General features: G+C 36.7%; 1 protein-coding gene across 5 annotated transcripts; it reads left to right on the top strand.

Annotated features, from left to right (window-relative positions):
* The first annotated feature begins 130 nt into the window (after positions 1-130).
* LOC135194950 (facilitated trehalose transporter Tret1-like) lies at positions 131-25200 on the top strand. Of its 5 annotated transcripts, none has more exons than XM_064221181.1 (6): positions 131-153; positions 20772-20860; positions 21122-21254; positions 21992-22386; positions 22569-22712; positions 22898-25200. In XM_064221181.1, exons 2-6 carry the CDS (start codon positions 20801-20803, stop codon positions 23585-23587), a joined length of 1422 nt encoding a protein of 473 aa, XP_064077251.1. In that variant the 5' UTR covers positions 131-153; positions 20772-20800; the 3' UTR covers positions 23588-25200. The 5 variants fall into 5 exon arrangements, with proteins under 5 accessions (XP_064077251.1, XP_064077247.1, XP_064077250.1 ...); XM_064221177.1 differs by lacking the exon at positions 131-153 and adding an exon at positions 250-331; XM_064221180.1 differs by lacking the exon at positions 131-153 and adding an exon at positions 13765-13956.
* The last annotated feature ends 1450 nt before the right edge of the window (positions 25201-26650 follow it).

Here is a 26650-nt window from a genome sequence, read left to right as displayed (position 1 = left end):
GTGACGGCGCAAAAATACAAAAGTCTCTCCTGAAACTTTACAGTAAAGTTTACAGCGGCATCTGTGGTCGGATTCGGAAACCAGTGCAGTGAGTAACTGCAGTCTACTGATTTTTGCTCTATGCTAAGCCGCTAAGGCTTGGTTCTGTGTAAGGTTCGTCGTTCTAGAGCGTTACCGGTGTAGTACATTTTCTTCTGTATTTTCCGTGAGAGAGAGAGTTTATGATGAAAACTTTTAGTTTCGCGTATTTCATTGGAACTGGCGATGGCTGACAGCTCCAAGATGGACTTGGCTCCTATAGTGTGTGTGTGCCTTTGCTGCCATAAAGTAAGTATGTAAATTACGTCATTCCAATTGGCACTTCAGTTTTAGGGCAATTTATTTCTTAAATTAGGCAGACATAGTTAACGAAGCTCACAATACGTGTTTAAATGAGTTTCCACGGACACAATGGTAAAACTAAAGTACTACTATGTATGCTAGGCTATTTCATGGTTCAAACTTGAACTTTTGATTTTTTTTTTAGAGCAAGCTTTTTATAAGAATCCCTGGTTCGATTCCGCGAGGAGGTTTTTGGGCGTAATGAAGAGGAATTGTTAAAATACGTAGCAATTGCAGGAACAGGGCATTACTTAACCTAGTCTAACCTAGGTTTACTCAGGTCCGTCATGCTTATGGGTGGGTTTCTCCCTGAACCGTCAACGTAAAGTGCCTTAAATTTTTGTGTAAAAGGACAGGGATGCATCCTTTCCTAAAGTAACCTTAGAAGTTTCTATCTGGTCGTAGAGGGGGTGATTTGCCCCCAATCCCACCCCAGGGCTATCAGCCTAATCCGACTTAAAGCACTGTTAAGTCGTAGTGAATGACAGGGATGATGCATGCATCCTAAGTTCCCCAAGTTTGGCTCACTGGGTTATGTATCCCACGATCCCTAATTGTCCCCGAGCCAATCTATTGGTGTATTTAGAAAAAGCATGACCCTTGGACTCTTGTGCATAGATGTGATGTATATCTAGACCAGTGGTTCTTAACCTGGGGTAGGTTACGTATGTATCAACAAGGGGTACGAAACCCTAAATCTCGTGTCCTGAGATATAAAGGGACAGGGCACTAAAAAGGGTTAGAACCACTGATCTAGACAAAAATAACTTGTGTAGTATGTCAAGGGGCGGTGTTCCTAAACAGAAATGATCATAGGCAGCAGTGTTGCCAAAGCGCGGAGTCATTGAATGCAGAGCTGCGGACTGCACTCCTCATGTATGCTGCGCTGTAGGTCCGCATATATATTTATTCTTTTAAAACATTTTTTCCATTAATAAAAATGATTGAAATTATATATTTTCTGAAAATACTAATATTTTTGAAAAATGAACCATTTTCACTAGTCTCGAGTGTTCATGCGCCAATATCAGATAGGTACGATCATACGATTGTCAAGAACCGATTTTGACAACAGCAGATAACGTAACCCAAACGTGATGTCTTACAATGCATGCATTCTTTAGGTCCAGCTATCTTCAATTTGCCTTTGTAATTACACACACACACACACACACACACACACACACACACACACACACACACACACATATATATATATATATATATATATATATATATATATATATATATATATATAATGTTAGTAAAATTTGGTTAATGTGGGAATTAATCTAAGGGTGAAGACTGACTTACATTATTGTAAATTTAGCCATGTTTAATGAGTTTTTATTTATTTATTTATTTAGAAAACAACTGCAAAAATTTATCAGGCAATTGCATTAGTTGGAGTGATTCAACTGATTATAACCGAATAAGTTTTGATATCAGTATGGTATGAAGTGATGTATTATAATCGTGAATTTTCTTTATATTAATGTAGCTTATTGACAAAAAAAGGACCAATTATGATGTGCTCTTTTCCAATTTTTTGAAACTCATAGCCCCAAATAGGGCATTCGTTTGGCTTAGGATTGCCACATGTATACCATAAATCATGCATAATTTGCTGTCCATTCTGTTGGGGAAATATCTCATTTCAAAATATCCGTAAATCATAAAAGGGGGCATATAGACCTACATGTTTCATATCGTTTTTTTTGTCTGTTTACAATGCTTATGGCATTGATTTTAAGCCTAGACCTATTGTTATATATTAGGTGTTTATTATTATTATTACTTCAGCAAACGTGATTTAACATACAGCATGTAACCTTAAGTGATAAATGTGGCTTAAAAAAAAGAAGAAGGAATAAACTACTTATGAATATCGAAGGATTTATGTAGCTTGTCAACTTACTCTGTGAGGAACGCAAAGAAATGACCCTGTGGGGAACGCTAAGTAATGAATGAAAAGCAACCGTTTTTTAGTAAAGAAATACATTTCATTGCAGTTTTTTTTAAACTTCCCCCTTTTAGCTGAAAACAACTTTATGAATAAATTTACTTGCCCGTGTTCACTTTGTGGCCTAATTTACGCATCAAATTATATATAACATTCAGAACTATAAAACAGTAATTATACACACACACACACACACACACACACACACACACACACACACACACATATATATATATATATATATATATATATATATATATATATATATATATATATATAATATATATATATATCGAATGTAATAAATCAGCTTCAAGACTGAACACTCTCCGCGTGTCTCGTTCGATTCTAAATTTGACTATCATTAAAGTTACGTAATGTTTCAGAAGATATGAAGCAACTGAATTTCGGTAACTTGATCAAATATTTTCAAAAGGCAAATGTTGTTTTATTTACATTCTTTTGACACTTGAAAGATCATATTTTCAAAAACATTCTCTTCTAAAAAAAATAAATAAAAAAATAAAGGTCTCTGACGGTGTGTTTAGACCTACGGTCTTAATGGTTCTCACCACCACGCTCCCTCAGATGACGTAGGTGCGCAGAAGAGGCTTAAAATTGGGGAGCTGTCTGGCTGACCTGTTATATCTCTGGACCGTGGATTCTAAATTTGACTATCATTAAAGTTACGTAATGTTTCAGAAGATATGAAGCAACTGAATTTCGGAAAGGGGAAACTCTAACTCTAAAAAGGTTTAATTAGTAAACCCAACTTATATACTGGTAAAGATACGGTTAATATAATATAAGCAGGGTGACTATTTAGTCTATAATTTGTTTTTTTTTTTTCATCTGTCCACCCGCCTGTGCTGTTTTTGTATGGTAACACTGCGTCCCGGGCTTTAGATAGTTACGCTATGTGTAAGTTTTAGGTAAATAAAAGGATATCTGGGCGTACATTTGCAACTGAAAAGTGTTTTAATAATTTACTGTATGCGAATTACACCGCTAATATTCGAAATAGGATATTATTCTAATCGTTGAATGTAAGCTGAATGTAACTATCTAAAGCCCGGGACGCAGTGTTGCCATACAAAAACACCACAAGCGGATGGACAGATGAAAAAAAACAGAGTATAGTTAGTGTAGTAAAATAACATTGCTTGGCAATTAACACTACAACTTCCGGTGCGGAGCTAGTTTCTCGATGTGCGGACTTCGCGGCAACCCTGATAGGCAGTCAGGTATTTGTCTAGACAAAAATTACTGTGTTCCAAGTTGGGTGTGTCTAGACAAAAATTAATGAGCTAAGCCGGGAGGTGCCCAGACAAAAGTTACTTTGTGCATAACTGTAAGTGTTGTTAGAGAAAAATGATTGCGGTGTTCACAGCCAGGATGTGTAGAAATAATAAAAAAAAGTTTATTGTTATTATTTTTTACTCTATTTCTCTCCTTTTTTCAAATTTGTTGTTCATTAAATTCTGCTGACATTTATATAATTTTGTTTTAATTCCGCTCGCATTTGTATAATTTTTTTGCTGACAGTTTTTAGGACTTAACTTCCAATATTAGGTTAAAGTTTTGCAAAGAAAAAAAATAATAGTTAATAAATAAAAACTCTAATATCGAAGTTCGCTGTTGTGCCGTTTCGACCATGGCTAAATAAAAACTCTAATATCGAAGTTCGCTGTTGTGCCGTTTCACATGGCTATACTATATGCCTCTGTGGCTTCGTCAGATTAAAATGAAATAACCAATAAATCGATTATGAGGAGGCTTATAAGCTAACAATAAACACGAAAACTCATTTTCAGTGGCGAAATTATTGAAAAGGCTGAAAATGTTCATGAATTTCATATGTGGATATAGGTCTAGACTCATGACTCGCATCCCAGAGCCAAGACAGTGCGAAAGTGGCACGTGTAGAACCAGTTTTGAAGAGCATGGTAGATATATCTTATCAGGTGATAAATCAGCCTTCAGAGGAAAATGACAGACCTGTGCAGTTTTGTACTGTCTGAGAACACTGTCTCTTGAGTCGCATTGGTTGTTGGTACTAAATGGGCTAGTTGGTGTAGCTGTGCATGAGTCTATACTCAGTGTTTTTTTTTTCATCTGTCCATCCGCCTATGGTGTTTGCGCATGGTAACACTGCGTCCCGGGCTTTAAATAACATCCTATTTCGAATACAAACGGTGTAAGTCGCATACAGTAAATTATTAAAACACTTTTCAGTTGCAAATGTCAACAGAGTATAGACTACAACATTTTCAATTCGGTGAGCATTATACATCACGGATTTTTGTTTTTGTTTTTTAAATAAAAATCCACAACTAACTCTTAGCATAACTGTCTGCAAACATTCAAACAAACCAATATGAAGGATATAACAAGTAGCATCTCGAGGACAATAATGGTGTTTAAACCGTTTATAGTAGTGAGGTTAAAATTGCTAAGGAACACGAGAAAAACTTTCAGTGACTCAGCACACTTTGGATGCCACACTAGATAACAGTAAAAAAAAAACGGCCGTTTAAAAGTGCTGTTTTCATATTCATTTAATTCTATGTAGTACAATAGATCTGGCATTTGGGTCACCCGATGGTTTTTTTTTTTTTTCCCACAACTCGCCTTCCTACATTTGTATCATTTATTGCGATGCTTGGTGTATCCAGCACTACTGCAAAATGGAACTTTGACTCTGTCCATTTTTTTTTTTTTTTATATATAAATGAAGACAGTTGTGTGAATGAAATAGGGGGTTAGCAGGATGGAAAATGGCCATAATAAGGCTGCTTTTCAGCAAGCGAATCGACTCGATTCAATTCATGAAGAATGAACACGAATCAGGATTCGTCTTGATTCGCCTCGCCAATTCCATCGTCACCTTTGAAACGTTGGGAATAAGACCACGAAAACAAAGTTTTATAGGGAATGTGAAGGTTGGTCGTGCTGGTAGATTTAAATGGAAAAAGATACAGGAAAAGTTGACTGAGTTGGTAAATTCGAGGTGAAGTGAGACTAGAGCGATTCTTGTAGAATCGTGTTCTGAATTGGAATTGATTACTGGATGTAAGTTGTTTCAAAAGAAGCACGAAGAATTGCTATATGTAGTTCACGTTTAGCAGTTTTTTTGCTTACTCGGGGAGTAAGCCTACAAACAACTTTGTTGTTGCTTTTGCTGCTGTTATTCTTGTTGGGGGGTAGGAAAGCCATATGAAAAGCCTAAAATGGTGTTTCGCGTTGAGTGAAAGATACAGGAATTTTAGGATAGGATAGTTATGATTTATTTATTAGAATGAAAAAGTAAGAAATACTTAACATATTAGACAGTACAGAAAAATTGTTTCTAATAAAATATAGCTATTACTTTCATTTTCGTTGGTGAACGCGCTATTTGACCTTAGATTTTAGCACGCACCTCGAGTAAGCTGGAGGTCGGATCACGCCATGCATTTTTTTTTTTTTTTTAAGGTTTTAGATGATAGAGAAGGCTGGTTGCTGTATTGGCGAGAAGAACATATGTTATACTGTTTTTCACTTTTTTTTCATGTAAGATAATCCCATTCTTTGTAAGTTTTTTTTAGAAGTTCGCGGGATTTAGGCGCAGTCATTATGGATGTGCGCATGACGGATAATCTGACAGACTGCTTACGAGGTTTTTCGGTGGTTGTACGATCTTACTTGTCAAAGCTAAGAAAACGAGTGAAAAACCAAACATTAGTGAAAACAAGAGTACGTAATAATACTAGCAACATTGATAAAGAAGTATAATGTCAGCATCAACCATAGCAAAAATGACGTGAAGGTTATTGTGATAAATTCACATATTTTTAAAAATTAATTTTTTCTCAACGAGTGTAAGGCGATTTTTCTCACTCCAAAGTGGCGTGACTGTTATCGTACTTCGTCATGTGGTTCCGCGTAGAAAGTGACGCGTTGGAGTGTCATCTAATAACTGTGTCGCATCTTTTTAAAAGAAATTTTCTGATATTACCCCAAATTAAGCTATTTACTTGATGTGCGTATAATAGAGCGAGTCGAAATGGAGTTTCGTCTTTCGCAAAATGTCAGGATTCTTCCTTTTAATTTAAAGATATGCACTTGGTAACTTGAAAATCAGGGAAGCGATAGGACATAGCCTTTTAAAGCATGGAAAACGGAAGCGTGGAGTGAATACCAAATCTTAGCAGTAGATGGATCTAGATACTCTGAGGATTATTGATTTTCCCACAATGAACTTGCGGTTTGTAGGCCTAACGAGAGTTGTGACACCTTTATTTTCATGTGTGTTATTCGTAATAGTTGATTAACTGTTTTTTTTTTTCTATACGTGCCTATACTTGGTTTTTTCCATCTGTCCACCCGCCTGTGGTGTTTGTGTATGGTAATACTGCGTCCCGGGCTTTAGATACATAGATACAAAAGCCTAGATGCCGCATCGGCCGGCCGGACATACGTCATCAAGTCCGCCATCTTGGCGCGGTAATTCAAACAATGCAGCAGGCTGCAGTATGTGACGTTTTTTCGCCACTATTCGCTTAATATTGCACGGATTTTCTTGTCTGATGGTTCGTTGCAAAGCTTATATAATTCCCTACAAGGATCTAATAAAATAAAGTTGTTCCTTATTGTTTGAAAGTTAACTTGCAATGACTGTTTTAGCAGGTAGGGGGAAGGAGGCCTAGTTATACACAATTGTTAATATTTACCCATAACTATTGCTGTAAACAATAATTTGAAATGCTGTGATAAGACAGATTACTAAAGTAGGCCTACAGCTATGGATCTGTGCAACTTAAGTAAAATCTTTGTCTCTCGAAGTGCTCTGTTAAAAAATCCCCCAATATAATTTTTGGCACAGGCCTACAAGTTTAAGTCATAAAAACTGTAGGGTTGAGCCTAAGATATACTACAGTAGGCCCTAGAATAACTAGGATTTCTGTGTTATCTAGCCTTTGCATCTCTGCCTGCTCCTTTGAGCCTGGGGGGGGGGGGGGGGGGGGGGGGTTTCTTCCAATTTTTTGAACGGGATGCTCCTCAGTGAATTCTGACCTCTAGACCTGGCTTTGGAAAATTTAGGGGGTATCAAGAGACCTCGTCTAGTGGCAAAAGTGACCTATCTCTAGACCTAATTTTATATGGTGAAATAATTATATAGAACTTAAATTTTTCACAAAACTACTTTAATTTGCTCAGACTAGGATATATCATTATGGCAAGCATTAACAGTTCAATATAGCTCATCTCTAGACCTGTGTTGTCAAGGACCCAAATTATTATACCTTATTTGGGATAAGGGCCTGGGCCATCTCTATACTTCTACCCTTCCAGAAGGGGACCCATCTATAGACCAAAATTGCCAAAATGAGCCAATCCTGACAAGCAACCCTGTATACCCAGTCATAGTACACCCCCCCCCCCCCCCCAAACACACACAGCCTTTCAGCCTAGGCCACAATCATAAGGCCAGTCTAATTTTTTTCAGCTAACTGTTCATTGGTTTGGTCACACATGTATAAATTTAAAGTTATGGGTGGCCTTATGGGTCATTAAGCCTATACTTTGAAGTAACAACTCTCAAAATGTATTGCACAATGATTTATTTTCATGATATTTGTTCTTACATTGAATGTATATATAACATTTATTGTACATCTGTGCATTTATTTATAAATATTCCCAGCAGTTTAAACAAGTTTTTTTTTTTTCATTGCTGTTTCCAACAGTTTAATGATACTACATTGTAATGATAATCTATATGCATTGATATGAAATTAGCAGGCTATACCAAAACATCAACAAAAACTCATTATGTGCCTTGCTTGGCCATTTAGTTCTTATTACAAGGACCAGATTAACACTTTAATATTACATAGCTATAATGCAGTGAAAGAAATCTAGAAACATCAAATTAGTGTCCAACATACACGATTTACCCTATTGACCTAATGGCCCTTAAACAATATTGTTTTAACCATTTTTTTTGTAGGCTGTCTTATCACAGCATTTCAAATTATTGTTTACAGCAATAGTTATGGGTAAATATTAACATTTGTGTACAACTAGCCCCCTTCCCCCTACCTGCTAAAACAAAGTCATTGTAAGTTAACTTTCAAACAATAAGGAACAACTTTATTTTATTAGATCCTTGTAGGGAATTATGTAAGCTTTGTAACGAGCCATCAGACAAGAAAATCCGTGCAATATTAAGCGAATAGTGGCGAAAAAACGTCATATACTGCAGCCTGCTGCATTGTTTGAATTACCGCGCCAAGATGGCGGGCCTGATGACGTGCGCCAGCCTATTCAGCTAGCGGCCGATGCGGCATCTAGGCTTTTATATCTGTGTTTAGATAGTTACATTTAGCTTACATTCAACAATAATAACAATATCCTATTTAGAATATTAACAGTGTAATTCGCATACACAAAATTATTAAAACACTTTTCAGTTGCAAATGTACACCCAGATATCCTTTTATTTACCTAAAACTTACACAGAGCGTAATTATGTATAGCCCGGGACGCAGTGTTACCATACGCAAACACTACAGGCGGGTGGACAGATGGAAAAAAAAAAAAAAAAAAAAAAAAACAAAAAAAAAAAAAAAAACAGAGTATCCTAGTACTTTTGACTTGGCCTTCTATTGATCCGTTTTTTTGTGTGTGTGGGGGGTGACAACAGTCTCATAATTCTTTCGGTTCCATTCTGTTATATAATTAATTTTCATCGCACTACAATAAGGCCCTTAATTTTATCATTGTTATATTATTATTAATATTATAATCTTCTCCAACTTTCCACACTAGTACTAACTACCTCACTCTGTGGTTTAACAATCCTTTCACTTTACAAGAGCGCTCGTTGAGGCGTCTTTGTTTTGGTTCGTATTTTCTTACTGTTCTTAGCATAGTTTCTTATTATATCGGCTTTCTCCTTAATGGGGTTGGCGCCGTCAGTGAGCCTAATGCGTTACTCTGTAAGTTTTTTTTCAAGGTTCTTTGAACCGTCCCATAGCTGCAACCCCATTCGTTCCTTTTACGGTAGCTCCTTTCTTAATGCTCTTTCTTCCCATGACCTTCTTCAACCATCTCCTAACAATTGATTAATGGTGCAACTGCGTGCTTTTTCTCCTATTAGACCTTTCAAACCTTTTTACTGCCAATAGGTCCCAGCGTATAAGCCTTTGGTCTAAATTCTATATCTATTTATGTCGGCTCCTATTCGGAGATCTTCACAGTTTTCGAACTAGGAAATCATGTAGGTTTCTTGATCTCTATGCCCATGGATAATAAGCTTTATATCACTATTGTCATTTTACGCTCTGCATTAGACTATATTCACCTCTCACATTGTGGTATTAAGACATGGAGGTCAAACAGTATAAGAAAGAAATTGCGAGAAACCGCGTCGGTGGTAATTAGTACTAATTCGCCAGTTTCCACACACACTGCAACATACGTAGAGATAAATTTACACTCGAATAGTTATGCAATTTTGTGGATCATGTCTTATCAGAGCATAAACCACAGGTATCGCGTCGTTTCTATACTGTTCTCAGCAACTAAACGGTTAATAGTAGCAAGAGAATAATTGTTGTAAGAGGAATGAATGAAAGCAAGAGAAGTTTTTGTATTATTTTTATATAATGTTTAAAGTGACCTTATGATTACATTTGACAAGATAAGTAGATGATGAATTTCTAGTACTACTGGATCAGCTTGGTTGTCCAACCTTAGTTTTAAAACATCGTAACGAATATGTTCCTGAATCCAAGTAAAAAAAAAAAGAAATCACAGAAAAAGTCAGGAATAAAAAGTCACGGTACAAAAATTCACGTTACTATACTCTATTTTTTTTTTCATCTGTCCACCCGCCTTTAGTGTTTGCGTATGGTAACACTGTGTCCCGGGCTTTAGATAGATACGCTATGTGTAAGTTTTAGGTAAATAAAAGGATATCTGGGTGTACATTTGCAACTGAAAAGTGTTTTAATAATTTACTGATTGCGAATTACACCGTTAATATTCGAAAAGGGATGTTATTATTGTTGAATGTAAGCTGAATGTAACTATATAAAACCCGGGACGCAGTGTTACCATACGCAAACACCACAGGGGGATGGACAGATGGAAAAAAACCGAGTTAGTACCAACCCGGTGTGGATTACCGTAAAAACACAAACAAAAAACCTTAAATTAATGTGGCTTTTTTCTTAACCAAAATTGTGACTTTTTTTTTTTTTTTTTTCCTGTGACTTTTTTTTAACCTGTGACACTTTTTACCGGCCACCATTTCCCTCACAATATCATACGCTGAAGAGAAAAGTCTGGTGAATTTGTTATGAACTGGAGCGTGACAATGGATTTGAGCTGGCTCCAGCCAGTGTGGTTTATGCAAGGAAGGGGATTCTGAATCAGTTATTTATCACGAGACTTTGATAACTACGAAGATATATAGTAAGTGTAAAGTATAGGTTGACATAATTTTATTGCAAGGTATCTAGGACATATTGGTGTAGAAGAGGTAGCTTGCAAAGGACTATCGGAAACTCAAAATTCCAATTCCAATTCAAAAAGTTTATTGATATACATCAAATGGAGTGTAGCAGCATGGTGCCATACTCAGCTACAAAATTCAAAAGATTCCAGGCAAAAAATACGTAAATAAAAATAAAAAACAATAATGAAAAGCAAATATTTTACATGAGGAGAATTTTAACTCAATTTATACAAAAGCAAATGCCAAGCTATAATGCAAATTTTATACAAATCAAATGTTGATATACTAAAGCAAATTTACAATAGGCAAAAGCCATACAAAACAAATATAACAAAAGTAAATGTTATATAAAAAGAAAAATTTTAAGAAAAGGTACAAAAAATCAAGTTATACAAAATCCTACTAAAGGACAGGTAAATGGCTCACAATTATATATTCCAAAATAAATTAGGAAATTTCTTTACAATTTTGGAACATACATCATTTTTCAGAAAATAACATACTTGATTTGTTACATCATCTATTCTGGGGTTACGAAACTCTGATAATTCATTATATTCCATAACATAATGTTGTAAAGTATGTTTCCGTAACTCACCGCATAATATACATTTAGAATTTTCATCATCAATGTATTCCCAAGAATATTTATATCCCAAACGTAACCTCATTATTAAAGTATCTAGTTTAGACAATGCCCTACCATATACAATATTGCTGTTTTCAGACACAAACAAATAGTGTCTCATACTGACACTACCATTGTTTAAAATTTTTCGAATTTCAGCCGCTTCCCAACAAGACCTCTTGATTTTTAGCCCTTTTTTTTTATTCTGCTCAGAGTCATTGTGCTTTCTGTATCAATATTATTTTTGTTTGTAGCATCCTTTGCCAAACTATCTGCCATCTCATTCAAATGAATACCAACGTGAGATGGTACCCAGAAAAACTTGACAAAATACCCTTGATCTTCTATTGCATATACAAGTTCTTTACACTTACTAATTCCCTGTCAACTGGATATCTAGAGTTAAGCGCAAGAAGAGCACTCTGGCAATCAACGAAAACAAAGGTTAACCCTTCATGAATGGCGTGTAATTCAGCAGTAGTAGTAGAAGTTTTATCTTCTATTCTTTTTGACAGGTCTCGTCGGTACTCGCATCATGTTCATAATATTCCCTTATAACCACCCCGCATCTAACTTTGATACCATTCACTAAACCATCACAGTACATATGTATACTATTAGCTTTAGGTAATGTGTTGATTTTAGACAGAATTAATTGTTTCAATTCGTATGTGTTGCACTTACTTTTTTTACAGTCAAGTTTACAAATACTTACATTAATTTTGTAACACAACCACGGCTTCATTGGAGCTACTTCTTGTAATTTTACACAAAATTTTATGATATATTTCATCAGTATATTATACAGTTTCTTAAAATACATGTTATATTTAACAGGGCAAACTCTATTGCCTGAATAACTGTCAACAGCCCTCTTTAAGGTTCTTTCTCCCCTTCTCATTATACGAAGAGCAGCCATAGCCGCTACCTCTTGTATTCGGTCAACAACACTCGGTAGATTCAATTCCAGTCTCATGATTTCAATCCTAGTACTCATAGAACAACCTAAAATAACTCTCATTGCCTTACTCTGGATTATTTCAAGAGGTCTCAACTCTGTGTTCGAATAATTCACCAGCACAGGTGATGCATAGTCTATAACTGAACGCACCGTACTGATGTATACATCATCCTTAAAACAGGAATACCAGCACCGTTACCTCTATTTGCCAACACCTGTAAAGGTCTCATTCGAGCTAGACAAACATTTTTCAAGTAATTAATTTCCTCCGAGCTTTTGTTAAATCCAGTGTACGTACCTAGATACTTATAACTAATTACTTTTTCCAAAGTTTTACCATTTATGGCAACCGTATTACTATTAACCATCCTTGACTGAAATTTGCCCTTTTCTTCATCTATCACCAAGCCCATGTGCATGCACAAATTCTGTAATTCTGCCATAGCCCTTATTAAAATGGTTTCACTAACACACTGTATCAAAATATCATCAGCATAAACAATAATCTCAGTACCAGCAGGAAAATTATGCCTCGCAATTTTATCCATCAAAACATTAAAAAGGGTAGGACTAAGAACACCACCTTGAGGAATACCTAACTCCATCAACTTCTGTGTAGTACCTATAGGGTGACTGGTTTTGGTGTGAGTAGGCCTCGGAACAGAGGGTTTTTAATCTTGCTTCTTGAATAATGTCGTAGATGGATTGTTGAGAGAAGGAACTGTGAGTAAAATATGAAATAGCTTATATGTCTGGATATTGCAGTGTTGATTAGCATCACCGAAGAAAGGCTGCCTTTGCACATCAGGTATAGGTGTGTGTGTCTTGAAAAGCCAGATCATTACGGTTATCCATGATAGCAAAAGTAAATAAAGTAATTTAGAAGGAGATCTGATTTCGTTAATATTATCGACGTCACTGAGTTTTCTGTGTTTACGAAATAAAAGAATAAAAGCTGACAGGCTTTTGATACGAAGCTTGGACTTTATAGAATATATCGTGAGCAAAGTAAATTATAGAATAAAGGAGAGCATTCTATATATTTTGATCGTGAGAAGCAATGAAGTCATATTGGTCTTCACGTCATACGAATATTTCGCATTGGCATCGAAATAAAACGTTGTACCAGGCACACTTCACAGTCTGATGACATAAGATAAAGGCAAAACCGCATAATACCAGACAGACTTAACTAAAATTATCCAAAGGGTACGTACGGGGAAAAAATGACAAGTTTGGGAACGTTAACGCATGGCAACTCTTCTTCCGGGATGATGATGATGATGATAATGGCGATGATAGCCTCGCAGAAGGAGCGGGCAAGAGCCAAGAGAGCTCGCTCCCAGCTCCATTAGATGATTTACTCCTAAGTAAGCAACAGTGGAGGGAACAAGTAACTCGCTCCTCCGGGCATGAGCACTGCTCTTGAATAGCGTCTCCCCTCTCTGGGAAGGAAGACACCTGTCGCCCGTGACGTCTCACACAGCTCCCCAAATCGGTAGGCAACTGAAGACATTGTACGTATATAGATATGATCACGCGCTTGATTTCGCCATTAAAACGCACCTATATATGTCGTGACGTTTTTAATGCGTCGCGACTTCCCTCTAATTGTTAACCAATTGTTTCCAACGGGGTAGTATCTACTAGTAGGATGAGTGCTCTGTAGAGAAGTTTGTTTGAATGAATTGTCTTGAGAGGGCCATAGGAATGGAAGATGTCTTTTTGTCTGTTTGGTTCAAGAATAGCTTTTCATTCATCCAGTGTTGCTCCACAAATCACAGGAAATGAAGAAGAAGAAGAACCATTTCTCGAGGATAGTTTGGTATTGACCACATTTATATAGGCCTATACCTGTACGCATGTACTTGTAAGCCTATAACTATAGAATACAGGTTTGCATCTGTGAGTTACTAAATGCCTGATTAACCTTTAGAAAACGGCCATTAATTCCATGGTATTCTGTAGAATTAAATGAATAATTACAAAACACTATTCTCTAGTAATAAGCTAAATTTTGCAATTGCCTTACGGTTTTTAACTTTTTGCAAATTTAGCTACATCGAGCATATCTTCAGGCTATTCATCAAACACATTTGTCAACAGTTAGTATTCATGCTTTTAGGATACTTCATTCAGTGAAACAGTGCATGACTGGGGCGGTGTGTGTGTGTGTGTACGTAATGGACTGATATATATATATATATATATATAATATATATATATATATATATATATATATATATATATATATATATATATATAATGAATATTATCATATTACCATGATACATATACAAGCATTAACCTGCAAATGTCTGATATATATATATCCTTTATATATATTATATATATATATATATATATATATATATATATATATATATTTATATAGATATAACATATAGATATATATAAATTGATATATATATATATATATATATATATATATATATATACATGTGTGTGTTTAAACTTAAAGAAAAAGGATGCTATAAGCTTCGCCATGGAGCATATTAAATAATAAATGGAAATAAAATACAAGTGATAATACATTTATATGCCTCAGCGTCTAGTCTCCATTGGAAATCTAACACTTCTAAAGGTTTTCGTTTAACGAAAACCTTTAGAAGTGTTAGATTTCCAATGGAGTCGATAAGTTTTTTCTTTATCCCTAAAATGGACAAAAGTGAAAACGGGAATAAAATCACGTGTGACAAAAGTAGCAAACAAAAGAAAAGTCGTAAATAATAAATGTATCAACACGAACGAACAAATAAAATGTAATTTAGGTGCCTTCAATTGCCCAAACCAAATGTCGACAGAAGACCCGCATGACGAAAAAGAAGAAAAGTTAGTTAGTCACAGTTCCGAGCCGCTTGAATCTTTAATTATTATGGTTCTCCCAAGGCCTTGGGTTCTCCTGTTCCATCGTTTCCAAAGCGTCGTGTCGATACTTTTGTTCATTTTTAGTAGTTTTGCTAGCTGGGCGATGCGTTGTAATTATATATATATATATATATATATATATATATATATATATATATATATATATATAATTTTGTATGCAAATGAAGAGAACAATACTGTGGAAGTTATTCGGTTAGGAAATTCGTAGTTTTCTTTTTTTATCTAGAACCGCCACAGGTTAGGCCTATTGGGTATTTCGTGTGTGTAAAATTATATATATATATATATATATATATATATATATATATATATTATACTCTATATATATATATTGACCAATTTTACCAGATATTTGTATTGTAATGGCGCCGAAGGCTTTTCTCATCACTTACGAAGGATGGTACCTACATTTATAGTCATTCGTAGGCTGGATAGTCTCTCCCGTTAATCATTTGTTGTTATTTACACAATTATATTATCCTTGACTGTTCCTTTTTTTCATCTGTTTCACAGCCTTTCTGATCTTTAAAAGCCTAGTGCTTTTGTAATGTGGGAAACGATAGATTAACCTCCGTGTTATTACGGTTTACGAGTGTTCCTGTAAGTTCGTGAGACTAGACGCTGAGGCATATAATTATGGCCGTGGGAGTCGTGTTTACTTTATCTTGTGTGAACTTATGTCCATCTATTCTCGATTAGCTCCACTTTATCAGTTGTACATTGGTCCACGTGTGCAATTTTTCTCGTGGGATATGTGGCCCTTGTAGTGATACCCTCGAAAAAGATTTTTGGAACGTCAATCTTGATGATAAAATATATATTAGAAAATAACGTCCAAAAGAAAAGAAACTGTTTTCACTTTCATTTAAACTTTTCTTATTTGATATGCAGGGTATATGTCATTTGCACCATTATATTATTAGACATTGACTATTTTAGTCAAGCTGAGCTTAGCTGTAATTCACGGAGATGCGGTGCATTAGACACTAGACCGATGCAATTATAGTAGACCACTATTCCTTTTCTTGAATGAAAAATCCCCTTTTTGAAGAATTCAGTGTTTTATGAAGTTAAATTGCTTTCGTTAAGGCATTATACAATGTTCTTAATAATGAGAAATTTTATTGCTTCAACTCCGTAGTGACTGCTAGGCCTATATGGTTCCTACATGATCATTTTCCATATATCAATCTTCGAATTGGAGGAACTCACTATTTTACTTGATTTAGATCCATTTGTTCTCTAAAAGAGAACTTTTGTGGTGGCTTTGTCTGTCCGTCTGGCCTGAGGTCTTAAAAACTACTGAGGCTAGAGGGCTGCAAATTGATACGTTGATCATCCACCCTCCAATCATCAAGCATATCATATTGCAGCCCTCTAGCCTCAGTAGTTTTTATTTTGTTTAAGGTTAAAGTTAGACCATAATCGTACTTATGGCAGCGCTGTAGGTACCAACAACTTATATGTGTAAGTTTAAGGTAAATAAAAGAATGTCTTGGTGTACATTTGCAACTGAAAAGTGTTTTAATAATTTACTGTATGCGAATTACACCGTTAATATTCGAAATAGGATGTTATTTAAAGCCCGGGACGCAGTGTTGCCATGCGCAAATGCCACAGGCGGATGGACAGTTGGAAAAAAACAGAGTATAGTCATCACCTTCCTGACTGCGGCTGAGTTTCATGGGCCACGGTTGAGAGTTTTATGGGCTGTGGCTGAGACAACCATAGGACCGGAAATTTCGATTGATGCAAAGAAACGTTTGCGCATTTTTTTACTTGTTTTTGACGACCACACTGCCAGGAATTTTTGTTATTGACGACCATACTGCCGGGAATTTAATGACAGGAACCGCTTTCTCCTTGTGTTTATAATTCTTGTTATTTCACGAACCTCGACTGGCATAAAGTGATGATTTGCACAGTCGGGTACACAGCCCTAATTGGCAACTTCCTGTCACTTGACTAGAGAAACCATAACGTCTTAGACCTAACGTAATTCTTCGTATGCAAATGGATCTCTTACTTTACCTATATAAAAGATTTCTGTGGATTTTAAAAAAATGTTTTTGTTATATTCATGTGAAAATCTACAGTCTTTCATTTACATTCTGGGGATATTTTTAAAATGTTTTTATATTATCTTCTGTGAAGGTCTGCATACTTATTTATTTAGTTTGGTACCCCGTTTATTTAAAGCATCCTTTTGAGCAACATAAAAGGTTGATTGAAAACAAACTAGAAAAATGAGATGATGACAAAACTAACTTGAGAGGCCTAGGTGAATCTTTGTGAATTGTTTAAAAACTGAAAAATCTGTTCAGAGTTCATATACTAGTACTTCTCTTAGCAACCTAACGGAAGCCTAGTAGTACTACAGTTTATATAAAGCTAATTTATTTGGAAAGAAGTTACTAAATAAAAGGAGTTGTATTGAGTTTGGGGTTGAACTCTTTTTATTCAGCGGCAGAACAAGACCAGAGTATTATAAGTTTTATTTTGTTTCAGTATTAGGGAAAATGTGAAAAAAATATACCCTCTAGGGTATATATATATATATATATATATATAGATATATATATATATATATATATATATATATATATATATATATATATATATATATAAGGTTCAGTGAGGGTTGAGGGTTTACCCTCTACGAACAAGCAAAAACTGTATGGCATTAATACCCAGCTAATTGATTGAACTCTTAGGCCCAGTATCTTTGGTTAAATCGTCTTGAGCAGGGGTTCTTTACAGGGGGTATCCATACCCCCTGGGGGTATGAGAACCACATGCTGATGGTATGGGACCTGATCTCTGGATATTTGCATATATTTGAGTTTAATGTGTCAATGTATACATGGGTACATTTCGTAAATAACTATATAAAACTATAAATGCTTATGAATCTCTTGTGTACTCTATTCCTAGCTATTCATACCTAAAGTATGTATTAAACTAAGTATATTAAGTTAATATTGTCAATGCATAGACTTAAGTGGACTTAAAGCAAATGGGGTATGGAACCATATTGGGGAATTCACTGGGGGTCTGGAGTCATCAAAAATAGAAAAAAAGAAAAAAGGTTAAGGACCTCTGGTCTAGAGGACATCTACCAATGCAGAGAACATTAATAAACCTGTAATTTGAAAATATATATCTAGTCGAGATGGTATAGTAAGCTCCACTTAAAATGATTCCTTGTTTGTAAAGTTTGAGAATTCTTTGTTGTTTTTAGGCAGGGGTAGAGTATTTTTTTTTTTTTTAATTTTTTGGTTTATTCACGTAGTACTTCATTTTTTTTTCTGCGCATGCTCCGTTCGTCTATGACTGTCATGGTAATTGGTATCAGTGCTAAACGTGGGTATTTCACAGTGATTGCGAGAAATTACGAGAACTAGTGAGAGAGAGAGAGAGAGAGAGAGAGAGAGAGAGAGAGAGAGAGAGAATGTCATGGTAAATGGCATCAATGCTAGACTTGGTTATTTTACAGTGGTTGCGGGAAATTACGAGAACTAGAGAGAGAGAGAGAGAGAGAGAGAGAGAGAAGAGAGAGAGAGAGAGAGAGATATTAATGAAGATGATCTTGAAGATATAAAATTAATCATTGCACCACTACATATAGATCTCGGTAATAATAAATAACGCTCTCGTGGATAGAGACAATCTGTTCTCGGATATTCTCACACTGATAAGACGGTGCTTGTTGTATCTCACTGTCTTATCAGTTTTTATCGACAAGCATCACACGGCTGTTACTTTTCTGTTCTGCCTTCGGGCAGCGATTGCGTTCGTGACTTCTAGTTTCGAGCTAATGCAATTTGCAATTTCGTTTGTCTCTGTCGTGTTTACTCTAAGTCTCATGCGAATTAATTGTGCGGTTTCAATATCTTCATCTCTGATGGGACTGATTCCCAAGAGATCCAGGTTATGGAAAGTTTGAAAATGAGTTGATTAGTTGAGTTTAAACTAATCTTTAATTGTACTACACCTCTTGTGTAAGAGCTTTTCGGTTACTCGGGGAGTAAGCTTACAAACTACTTTGATGTTGTTGATGATGGGGTGGTAGGAAAGGTCTATGGAAGAGCCTGAAAAGGTCTGAAAAAAGGTGTTTTGCGTTGAGTTAAAGATACATACAGGAATTTTAGGGTAGGACATTAAATTTTATGATTTATTTATTAGAATGAAAAAGTAAAAAAATAATTAATGTGCATGTTAGATAGTAACGAAAAATAATTTCTCATAAAATATATCGTATTTATTTTAATTTTCGTTGGTGAAAGAAGAGTTTGAATGCTTGCATATCCAGAAAGGTGAAAGTCAGTGCAAACAGGAGTAAGATTAGGAGGTTCAAGGGAAACCTGGAAGATGGGACAATGGACGTAAATATGGATAGTGGTAGAGTGAAAGCAGTAGCTTCTTTTATGTTTTTTAGGAAAGGGGTTCTTAACCTTTTGATGACTCCAGACCCCCAATGAATTGTCCAATATGGTTCCATACCCCCTTTATTAAAGTCCACTCGAGTCCTATTTGCTGACATTGTAATTTTCATATAATTAGTTTAAAACACGCTTTAGGTATGAATAGCCAGGAATAGAACATACAAGAAAATCTAAAGCATTTATAGTTTTATATAGTTATTTATTTACAAAACGTACCCATGTATACAATGACACATTAAAATCAAATACTATATGCAAATATCTAGAGATCAAATCCCATACCCCCAGCATGTGGTTCCCATACCCACAAGGGGTATGAATACCCCCTTTTAAGAACCCCTGATTTAGGAGTATTAATGGATTTTGATAAAATGAGATAAGAGTTAAGTGGCAGATAGGAGAAGCAAGGAAGGCATCAGGGTATGTGCAAAAGAATGTCGGAAAGAGTTGGGAGTGTTTACGGAAGCAAAGGTTAGTGTATGGAGAGATTGTTAAGCCAATTCTCCTTTATGGAAGTGAGGTGAAGGTGTTGAACACAAATGAAAGAATAATAGTTGAAGTATTTGCGTTGTATAAGGGGCATAAGAAAAACGGAAAGGGTGAGACGTGTTGAGATACTCGGGAGTAAATGGTCAAAAAGCTTTGAGTTTGTGACAGAATAACCCAGAGTGTTTTGAGATGGTATGGCCTTTTGGAATGAATGGGAGACGATAAGTTTGTGGAAAGAGGATGTGATTTGAAACTGATTGGCGGAAAGAGGAGAAGACCGCCCAGAAAGTACTGCATAAATGGAGTTGACTTATTGGAAAGTAAATACCATTATATCGAGATAGCCTGGGTTTACGTGCAGTGCAGGATAGAGGAGAGTGATGCAGAGAGTATGGGGGTTTTGGTTCACTTCTGATGAGGATTGTGTGTAGTGTTAGGAAGCAGTGAATTATGGTGAGATTCTCTCATAGGATCTATCTCCCATTCAGGTACTGGAAGTTATCATCATCGAAGCACCATGACAGAATCACAGGAGAAAGATGAGGAGTTCGTATCATCAGGAAGTGTCATAAGACAGGTACCATCTGTTTTGAGTTTAGTGAAGAAAACTTCTGGATTAAAAAGTGGGTTTTCTTCACCACTATGCAGTACCTTATCCAGAAACAAGGATTAATTGTATTACCAATTTACTGAAGCCCCCACCCCCCCACAGAAGTTAGACAGGCAATATTTTATAAATATTGATAAAATATTTCGTTAATGCTACACCATCTTGATTATTGGTAAAGGGACCATTTCCCTTAATAACAAACTCAGTTTCATAATCTGTTTTTCCAAGGTACTGTTTGGGTTGGTTGTGGCCTTTTCCACATTAATGACCGGATTCACAAGCGCCTGGCCTGTGGTACTGCCGAAACTTCAAGAGAACCCTCGAAGCTTCAACGTCACAGACCAAGATGTGGCGTGGCTTGGTAAGAGTAGCGCCTAGCCGCCTAAGCGTTAAGTCAATTTCAATAAAAAGGCTCATGGAATGGGCGACTTAATGCCTTTGTCTAGCCCTGGCTTGAATGAGGAGAGGAAGTTTCAAAAAGATCAGAGCGTGCACTGCTTGAATGCCGGAACTTGGCTGTAGACAGAAGATTTCCACCCAACCAAGAAAGCTAGGGATTTGATGCAGTGGGTGATATGAAGAAATACCTGGAATGTTTTCATTTTTAAAATTTAGATATCTGAATCTCTTACTAAACTCAGGAAGCCTTAGTATATGGGTTGTCAGAACTACATGAGGTAGAGGTGGTTTTGATATATCCTAAAGGGTCATTTTCACTGTTAGCTTTAATTTCATGGCCCCAGTTTACCATCTGGGAGTATCCAGTAATTGACCTGACTGCTCATATATCTGTATGTCAGTCTGGCCCTCAGCATATTCAAGCGTCATGGTTAAATGTTTTACCTTCGCTGAAATGAGTAAACTAGCATAGATAGACTTCAAATTTGTCATGCATAATCATCTAATGAAACTAATTTGCAGAGTGAAATCATGCTCATACATAAATGTCAAAAGTCAATTAGGATAATGGTACTGATGGGGTGTGTTTCATAAACACGCCTTATTTTCAGGTATACTCTTGACAGAAATGCCTGTCTCTGTTTTAGTAAAAAAACGTACACACACATGCATGTAAAATGATACCAAATTTCCTTCCAGTTTCAGTCCAAGGAATCGTAGGGATGTTCACTTCCCTGCTTTCAGGACACATGGTGGAGTACTTTGGCCCCAAGAGACTCCTCCTCATAAACCTGTTCCCAACCTTTGGCCTGTGGCTCTTGATGGCCTTCACGTCATTCCTGAGCATCCTCTACCTCTGTCGCATTGGGCTGTGCATCAGCACCTACCTCTTCAAGAGCTTCTTCCAGGCCTATATTGCCGAGCTGTGCCAACCCAAAATACGGGGAGCCATTGCAGCGCTACCCGAGCTCATCATTTCAGTGGGCGTCCTCATCATTTACGTCCTCGCCAACTTCTTTTCGTATGAGGTTGTGACTGCTATGTGCGCTGTGCCGTTTCTTCCTCTGTTCTTCCTCGCTATCTTTATACCAGAGGTGAATATCTGCATCTGCGTTCATGGTTTGGTCTATGGTAACTGTTGATACATTTTACACTTCATGGTTGCTACTTTATTGAATACGTTGATATACTATCTCAGTATTAAGAATAGCTTGTCAGTGAATGAGAAAATGGGTTTAAACTTGAAGAGGTAGTAATGCCATTCTTTATTGAACAGTCACCTTACTGGCTTATGAGGAGGAATAGAATAGACGATGTTAAAGCATCCCTTCAGCGACTTCGTGGGAAAAGTGATGACGTGAACAACGAGCTCAGACGTCTCACACGTACCAGTAAAGTTCAAGTCTCGGCATGGTCACAAGTAAGTATAGAAAGAGAAAGATAGAGAGGGTGGTCCTTTTGGGGTGAAATTGTAATTATCATGTTTGAAGTGCAACTGCATTTTTGTATTTTAGTGATGGACGATATGTAATTTGAAACATATCTTGAAATATATTTATTTAGTGAAAGTAGATAAATTGCTAAATCCTTATTACATGCTCACAGGTCCACGAGTTGCGTAAGAGGGAAAACATCCTTCCAGTCTTGCTTGTTCTGTCCATCCTGTCTCTTAGAGAGATCAGCGGTCAGACAGCTTTGTTCTCGTATTCTGTTTACATGTTCAGACAAGCTGGCGTCGAGTTGGACGCCTTCCTTTGTACGGTCTTGCTCGGGTGTGTCCGTGTCGTCACAACGATCATTGCTGTCCCTGCCTTGGACAAAGCTGGCAGACGACCATTCCTGATCGGGAGCACCGTCGTCTGTGGCACGTCTCAACTCATCATTGGTTTTACCTTGTTGATGGAAATGCCTGGTGCTTCTTGGGTTCCTTTGGCCGGATTGCTGATATACGTGGCTGCGTTTGGCCTTGGCCAGGCTGGAATTCCTTGGATATTGATGGGGGAACTTCTGCCAACTCCAGTTCGTTCAGTAGGGTCATCGGTTATTACCTTTAGTTACTGTTTACTTATGTTCATCGTCAATTATGTATTCTTCTGGCTGTTGGAGAACTTACGGTTGGGAGGGACTCTGTGCCTCTTTGCTTTTGCAAATGTCATTCTTGCGATCATTTCATTCTTCTGGTTACCTGAGACAAAGGAAAGATCTCTAGAAGATTTAGAAGTCGCTTTTGCTAAACGTAAGAGACTGGACCAAGATGACCAGGAATCTAACCAAGAGGTGACAGCTGAATTATGATCACTTTTGAATCATTTCGATGTGATATTATGTGACCAGAAGGATGTGTATATGGTAGATGCATATGCACGCACAGCTTACACATTATATAAAATAGGTCCGGGTCATCTAAGCAACGAGTACAGGCAGAACTTTTTTTCTTTTTAAAACAATGCAACACCTCCAGCAGGCCTATAAATACATCGTTAGCAGCAATGTTAACCAACATTTTGGTCGAATCGTTGCATATGTCATAAGCTGACTATCTACTGTGTAGAGTAGTTTTAACTCTTTAACGGCCCTTGCAGTTTTTGTGGGATGTGCCCCTAGTACGAAAGATAATTTTTCACAGATTTGTTCCCAAGTGGGCTAGCTTGGCAGTTTGTGATTTATTAGACTATATACTGTAGAACCAAGGTGGACTGACTGAGAATATTTTAAATATTGATTCAGGTTCATAAGCCAAAGTATAATTTGGCATAATATAGAAACATTAAAGAATGTAATATCCTAAATTGCTCTTTTGGTAATTATCAGTTGAATCCATTATTCTTATATAACTTTTCTGTTGTTACTGTACCGACGTGTCAGCTATGCTGCAGTGTTACAGTGTTACAGTGTGCTGGAACATTGTTCTAGAAGCAGGGTAGTAATTAATAATAGTGTCACACAGGACTATTTCTCGTGGAAACCCGCTGGCTTTTGCATCTTGGCATATTTATAATACTGGTGCTACCCAGAATGTGTTTTATTTGCTCAAGAGATTTAACAAACTACACTCAACAAACTTGAATATATTTCAATTGAGTTTTGATGTTTTAAATTTAAAGTGATTGTAGTTTAAATCACCTTGATTATGCATGGTGAACATTTTTATGGAATATTTTTAATTCCAGACTAAATGTTTATAAAAAAATATGTGCACCAAGAAGCAGGTAAGATAGCAGCACACATGATTTGAAAGCTAGAAAGTATGATCTTTTGCGCTGGAAAAGTGAGGGAATGTATTGGTAACTAGGAACATTCAGTACAATGAAAAATCAAAGTATTTGTTGCAGTTTATTAATTGCAAGGTATTCGCTTGTATGTAGAACCTTGAGCACATTTCTCTAGGCCAACTTTTGCTGCTCCCGTGAGAAAGTTCTGTGTGGTGTAGCCTTACAATGTAAGACAGCCAGCTACATTTATCCTTTAGTTTCTTGGTGTACCTTGCAATAATGAAATAGTGAGTGGATAAAAGTAACAATGAATAGTGTCTTAACTGCAAAGGGTAAGCACAACCCTAAATTCTTTTCATTTTCTAAATGACTGTTGTTGTTTACCCCGATAAAACATTTGTACTATATTTTTTAGGTAATTTTGTTATTATGCCACTAGGTGTTTTTGCCATGCGATGCTTGTGAAGTTCTCAAGGTTCTTGCATCATTAAAGACTGGCAAAATATCTATTGAGGACTGCATTCCTACACCATTGTGGATGAGTTGGCCTCTCTATGTTATACCATTGTTAAAGCCTGCACTTACCCTAAGTAACTTAGTGGAGTCCAGATCTGGACATAGCTGCTGCTCATTGTTGTGTCCCATTTCCCATCAAAAACATTTTTCTTATGGTGAAAATACATTTGAAACTCCATCTGTTAATATTTTAGATGTCCAGGTTCCTTCAAAAATGTCATGACAAGAGTGAATGTCTTCAGAGATGACTATAGGTCTTGGTGCTTGAGCTAAGAGCTTAGGTTGCAATAAAATAACAATCTGTCAAGCCAGTGACTATCTCAGTAAAGTCTTAGCGTGCAGGGTTATGCAAGTTCTGTAGAGACTGGTAATTGCCATTGACCATTCAATTTCCATTTAGGTTGAAGAACCTCATTCGGTTGCAAGGTAAATCACAGTAGGTAAGGACTGGGCGCTCTCTTGCCTCTGCCAAGATAGATTTAAATTTTTGTGTCCTCTTAACACCAAAACTGTGCCATTTCTTTTTAGGGTAAGCCTTTTATCCTGTGACTAGTCTACCACAAGGCACTGAAGTGAACTGTAACCCGAAGGTTGACTTTGAAGTAGTTTCCAAAGAGAAACTGGCCCGTTTTCTCAGCTAAGGCCTCGCAAAGAGATGTGTATTCACAATACTACTCTGGCTGGCACAGACACAGAGTCTGACTGCTCAGTTAAAAGAAAGCAAGCATTATGATGATTGTGGCTGATGGCGAGGTGTGATTTTGCCCAGAGTTAATCGTTGGACAAGTTGTTTATGTGCTCGCTTACCGATTCTGTTGTCCCGAGTTCGATTCCCCGCTCTGCCAACGTTGAGTCAGAGGACTTTGTTTCTGGTGATTAAAAATGAATTTCTCGATGTAATGCGGTTGGGATCCCACAATAAGCTGTAGGTCACATTGCTTTGGTAACCAATTGGTTCTTAGCCACATAAAAGTATCTAATAATCCTTCGGGCCAGCCCTCGGAAAGATGTTAATCAGCTCGGTTGTCTGGTTAAACTAAGGTATGCTTAACTTTTGCCCAGTGTTATGAATGTCTATGTGGAAAGTTCACATAGTTCAAATGAATAAGTCTGCCTCCAACATATTGTTTAGAAAACTGGTAACCTTCAAACTGACAGCTTGCTTTGAACTGCTTTTGTTTTCCTTGACTCCTATGATCTTGCATCCTTTAAGACAGTGGTTCTCAACCTGGGCGGGCACGACCCCCTAGGGGCCATCAGGAATTTCAACGGGAGGCGAGCCCTAGTGAAAAATTTAGAATTCTCTAAATCATATTCGTTATTCTCTTCACAAGAGTGAGAAATTAATATTTAGAAGTATATGGGAAAAATTTTCAAGAGTATCGCCAGTTAGACTTGTTGGACTTACCATATTTTGTAATTATTTACCTCCCTCCCTATCCCTCGAAACCCTTCTCTTTCTATCTTTTTTATTTTTTTATTTTTTTTTTATTTTCCTTTAGATCTGGGCGGGAATTTTATATAGATGCAAGGGGGCGTGGAGTGAAGGACCAACTCTTAAAGGGGGCGTGGTCGTAAAAAGGTCAGGAACCACTGCTTTAAGAGGAAAGTGATCCTTCCTGTGGAGTTT

Source organism: Macrobrachium nipponense, chromosome 15, assembly GCF_015104395.2.
Source record: "Macrobrachium nipponense isolate FS-2020 chromosome 15, ASM1510439v2, whole genome shotgun sequence".
NCBI classification, from domain to species: Eukaryota; Metazoa; Arthropoda; class Malacostraca; order Decapoda; family Palaemonidae; genus Macrobrachium; species Macrobrachium nipponense.
The sequence above is the reverse complement of the archived record's forward strand: the minus strand, read 5'-3'. Positions and strand labels throughout refer to the sequence as shown.

Coding starts and splice junctions, on each gene's coding strand:
- LOC135194950 (XM_064221177.1), top strand. CDS start 265: ATGGCTGACAGCTCCAAGATGGACTTGGCTCCTATAGTGTGTGTGTGC. Junction 332..20,771: donor CCTTTGCTGCCATAAAGTAA/GTATGTAAATTA, acceptor TCTCCCATTCAG/GTACTGGAAGTTATCATCAT. Junction 21,255..21,991: donor CCAAGATGTGGCGTGGCTTG/GTAAGAGTAGCG, acceptor ATTTCCTTCCAG/TTTCAGTCCAAGGAATCGTA.